The sequence below is a fragment of the Triticum aestivum genome, chromosome 6B (genome assembly GCF_018294505.1).
Source record: "Triticum aestivum cultivar Chinese Spring chromosome 6B, IWGSC CS RefSeq v2.1, whole genome shotgun sequence".
In the NCBI taxonomy this organism is placed as follows: Eukaryota; Viridiplantae; Streptophyta; class Magnoliopsida; order Poales; family Poaceae; genus Triticum; species Triticum aestivum.
In genome coordinates this window covers 621,663,092-621,668,119 of record NC_057810.1, presented here as the reverse complement: position 1 = coordinate 621,668,119, position 5,028 = coordinate 621,663,092, and the positions used below count along the sequence as shown (strand labels likewise).

At 46.8% G+C, this 5,028-nt stretch overlaps 1 protein-coding gene across 1 annotated transcript in view; it reads right to left on the bottom strand.

The window, feature by feature from the left end:
* LOC123138347 (probable pectin methyltransferase QUA2) overlaps positions 1 to 3,581 on the bottom strand; it is a 5,785-nt gene extending 2,204 nt beyond the window's left edge. Inside the window, exons 1-6 of the mRNA XM_044558314.1 lie at positions 2,606 to 3,581; positions 2,378 to 2,507; positions 1,357 to 1,597; positions 738 to 960; positions 438 to 607; positions 11 to 314 (exon numbers count right to left, since the gene is read on the bottom strand). Of these exons, the coding sequence (XP_044414249.1) occupies positions 11 to 314; positions 438 to 607; positions 738 to 960; positions 1,357 to 1,597; positions 2,378 to 2,507; positions 2,606 to 3,231 (1,694 nt within the window). The 5' untranslated portion in view covers positions 3,232 to 3,581. The remainder of the gene's footprint in view (positions 1 to 10; positions 315 to 437; positions 608 to 737; positions 961 to 1,356; positions 1,598 to 2,377; positions 2,508 to 2,605) is intronic.
* Between the last annotated feature and the right edge of the window lie 1,447 nt (positions 3,582 to 5,028).

The following is a 5,028-nucleotide window of genomic DNA, read 5'->3' as shown; positions in this document are numbered from 1 at the left end:
AATTACTTACCAGTCGTGTTGAACCCCAATAAATCCACGGTCAAAAATAAGCGGCAGATAGTTCGGGCCATTTGTAGGAACAACATTCATCACCCATACAGATTTTCCAGACTTGAGTAAAGCAGCATTAAATCCACCAAAGTGAGCATTCATATCCAGAACATTCCTAAGCATGTTAAATGGTGGATGTGGCTCCTCATCACCAGGTCTCTTTGGATGATCAGAAAATATAAGTGGAGACAATAAAGACCAGTAGTTTCGCACCATGGAGTCCCAGGTTGAAGTATCCTCACCAAAGACTTCCGAATTCACACCTGGCAATTTCGAAGGTTTTTATTGGAAGACGGACAACATTTTACCATAAAAATGCTCACATCTAAACAGTGTGATCCATCTGTTTGTGAATTTCTACTTGCATTGCGTATGCAGATACTTACCATGTATATCAAGCTCGGTTGAGTTCAATCTAGCCTGAGAAGGCCATGTTGTCCGATGTTCAATGGGGATCCAACGCTTACTTCTTGTTCCTGCTATGCAGGGATTTAGTGGTTTGTAGTATGGCAACTCCGGATCATGACTTCTAGCACAAAGCACAGGCTCGGATTTCCTGTAACACGGGAGTGCAAAATCATCATTCCTCCAAACCTTTATCTCCATGAGAGCATTGTAGAACTTACAAATATTAGTGTGCAGTTAAATTCAATAGATGGGCAAGACGGAAACGTGAAATTCAATACCTTGAACTGTAACAATCCCTTTTATTTGTCTTTTTCCACACAATTGTCTCCTCTTGTTGTGACAAAATCTCCCAACAGAGGTTATTAGCTAAGTCGCGGATGGTTGCCCATTTCTTTTGATTTTCTTTGTCGCGTAAGGCCCTGTGTGTATGCAGACTTGATGTCCAAACAAAGTATCCACCAGGCCTCAAGAGCCTGTCCACTTCAACCAAGAAAATACCATCTGCAACATCAGAGTAAAGTAACAATACTGTTAAATTTTCATGAGAAGTAAAAAAAGATTTTTAGTACATATTTATGTAAATCTACGCATGGATTTTTGTTAACTTAATTCCGTGTATGCCTGTTGGTAGTGGCAAACAATCCTGAAATAAGATAGGGCAGAATTCATTCACTAGGACAGTATGTTTTTTCACTTTTGGTAGATGATAATATGTCCTTTAACATTAGTACTCAGCAACATATTTGCGTCATCTCTGCGTACACATCTTAAAAGGTGGTAAACGTGCACATCACTAATGGCTGTTGATGGGTTAGCTTGAACTGGTGACCAGCTAACATAATTTCGATCAATGAGAGTTAAACACAGAAAAGAACCAAGGGAATACTCCGTGCATACCGTTTTTGTCCCATTCAATATTGCATCTTGCACAATGCACCATATCAAATGAAAGATAGGGATATGGAAGCTGCTTTGATGCAAATGAACCAATCAGTGCAGGAATTCCTCTCTCTAGTGTGATTTGCACTTGACTGCCTGATGCCTCATAGTTAGCAATGCACATAGTCAAGAGGTCTCTCTCAAATAGATGTGCCCCCATGGTACCAAATCCACATTCTATATCAAGGACTGTCCTCACCTGAAAATTACATGCCACTGAGAAATCAGAACTGGCATAAACTCAACAATATCTTGAAACAATGATATCGGACTAGCAGATGAACTATGAGCTGAGGTAGCAAATAGCAACAGTGGAAACATCATACGAACTTGCCAAGAAAAGTACAACCCAATATATCTCCACTATGTTTGACATTATGGATCGTAGTGGCTGTCCTACTGTCATACCAACAAAACATTTGCAGCACAGTACAGGAAACCCTGATATACACTTTCGAACACATTGACTATACATGGTTTTCAAAGGCCATATTAAGTGGAAACTGACCAGCACTTTCCAGACCACTGACCATGCAAAATCTGTAAAGGTATGTTTAATGGAAAGACCACAATGGACCAGTGCTGCTGGACACAAATCTCAGAAAAAAAATTCAGTTGGTGCAATCATCTCAAAAGAACTGAAGAGGCATTTTTGTACTTGAGCTTGCTCCATGATTCCAGACTAAAAAGATTACAGTGAAAGTTATCTTATGAAACCTCTACTGATACCTAGGTACAATAAAATCAGATGGAAATTTTGGCAGGACTTGTCAGAATAATTAAGCAAGTTGACAGAGAACAGTAGCAATTGTGTCTTTTTAACAAAGTGAATTCAGTGATTTGCAAAGACAAAAATGTCGCTGGTTTAGTTCTACTAAACCAGAATGTCACTGGTTTATTTCTACTAGCTAGCCCCCGTCACCAGCTGTGACACTACAAACCATTATTAAAGACAAAGAGGAACTTGGTAACAGCTCACCCCAGCCTCATTGAAATTGAACTCGTTCCGCAGGCCAATCATCTCGGCAATCTGATGCGCGTAATCCTCCACGCCGTCAGACATATGTGCGTCCGACGGGAAAGAGATCTGGTCCTCCTCCACCATCATCCTACGAACAATCGGAGACAGGCAAATTCACAACCAATAGACGAAGCCACTAACTCAACATCTCCCAAATACAGTAGTAACAAATTGCGGCTCATTTACCTCTTGAACAGGCTCCCCGAGGAGAATTCATGGCCGCTAATCCGCACGTTGTCCTTCCAGATGAACTCCTTGCTGCTGGGCCAGCGCACGGGGGTGCGGTAGGCCCGCGGCGGCGCGACGAGGCAGGTGGCCCTGCCCTCCCGCGCGCACTGGCGCTCGTAGCTTATGACGACGCCGCCGCCCAGATCCGACACGTCCACGGCGTCCGAGCCGTTGTAGTAGCAGGGCACGTGGTTCTCGTACTCGGCCGCGCACACCTCCGCCTCCCGCGAGCGGAGCCCGCCGCCGGCGAGCACGCCTATGTCGAGCAGGTCGGTGACCAGCTGCTCCTGCAGGCGCCGGTAGCCGCGGTGCGCCGAGGCCGCGGCCATCGCCGCGGCGGCCCCGCGCCCGGCGTAGAGCGACCCGGCCCACGCCACCGACCCCACGAGCGCGGCCGCCGCGAGCACGAGGACCCCGATCCTCGCCGCCGCGGCCGCGAGGTGCCGCTTCCTCCCCCGCGCGGCGGTGGTGGCGCCAATGCCGTTCTCGCAGGGCTCCTTGGGGTCGTAGTGGCGGCCCTCGTCGGCGCAGCGGTCCTTCCCGCCGCCGCCCCCCGAGAACCCCCGGTACAGCGGCCGCGACATGGCTGCTGCTGCGGATCTCACTGCCCGAGCCCGCGCCGCATGGGACCACCGCCGACTCCCGCTCCCGCTCCCAATTCCGCAATGGCGCCGCACTCCACCACTCCCAGTCTCACTCCACCGCCTGCCACCCCTTCAATCAATCAGTCAGCCAATCAATGGCGCTCGCACGGCGAGTAAATGGGGCGAGAGATGGCGCAGCAGCGGCGGTACTACTACTACCAGCGAGCGTACCACGCCACCAGAGCAGCGTGTCCTCGGCTGTTCGGCGCCGGATCTCCCCTCCACGGAACGGGACTGGACTGCGCGCTCTCAATCCGTATCTTCTGTTACCACTACGTGTGTAACAGCCGGTTGCTCCGTCGATGACACTGGTATAAATAAAGGCGCGGTCCACGCCGCTGGTGCGTGACGGTGACGGGCGGGGCCGGGCCCGCCGTCGGTGGGAGAGCGGGGACGCGGGGTGGCGAGGCTGGTGGGGATGGAACTGAAAAATGAATGCGGAGCGGGCCCCGCGGAGGAGGAAGAGAGGAGATGTACCGGATGATGAATTTTTGTTTGACGTGTGTCCGTCCGGCGCCGCCCCGCCCCGGTCGACAGTCTCGTGATGCTACAGAATGTGAATTTTCTTCTATTTCTGCTGGATTTGCTGGGGTTTATTATAAGATTTGTAGCAGTACTCTGGGTCGAACAAGTTAGTGATGATCGTGCTGGTCATTAGATCCCAAATCAAGTACTGTTGTCGCCACATGTCGTGTGTAATCCCGGGGCCTGGGGTTTATATTTTAAAAAGATGGCGCCGGAGAGGAGGGGCCGAGGGAAACATGTGTGCGGCTACTCTGCATTGTTCTAACGTTTGTTCTTTGGTTGGAGAAATGTAAATATGAAGAGCTGTAAGATGCTCCTAACTCAATACTAAGCCCAACCGTTATTAGTCATGGATGATATTTCTTTGAAAAAATCTATCTATTCATCACCGCACGACAATCACAAACATTGAAGCGAGGCGGAGGCCACCGACGTCAACGCCTTTTTGTTCTTGGTACATTAGTCATATCAAACACACACCTCCACGTGCTCTTTAACGACGCTAGACGTGAGAGCTGTTAGTCATGGATGACTCAATGGCTAATATTACTGATGCGGCCTCTTTTTAAGTGCTACTTAATTGTTTTATCCATTTTATTTATTATTACAAATATTAATTGATTGTAATCAGAAATGTGACCTTTTAGGAGTATTTTTTATTTATGTTTTTGGGAAAAAGTAAGACATATCAAATATACATATTAAGTATGAAATTATGATATCATACATGTGTATATACCTGTAACAGCCTGATTTTTGGCCCTTTCTTTTTCTTTTGTTTTTCTGAGGTTTTTGCCTGAGTTTTTTTTCTGGCTTTGTGGTCTGGAAACTGAAGAAGATGACCTCTTCTTTCTTTCCAGAGTGGCTTGTCATACCCAAATCCTTTCCTAGACCTTGCCAATTTCATCCTAGCCCAAATTCCAATATTCTTTTTGTTGGGAATATTCATTTTTCATTAAAGGAATAATCTTATCTGCCCTAGGTTGTGAAGCAACCTATATTTCCCTCACTCCAAAAATTTCCAAATAATTCTCATAAATTGCTTTGGTCATATCTTCCTCAAATGTGGCAGAATATTTTACTTGCCATGTTTTCTATGTTGCTCAAATAATTCCTTTTCTATTCTGTCATGTGTGGCAGGTTGTGAAGGAAGTGCTATTTTTCCTTGTCCAATTGACCTCAAACTTTTTGGACATCTTTTCATGTTCAAAT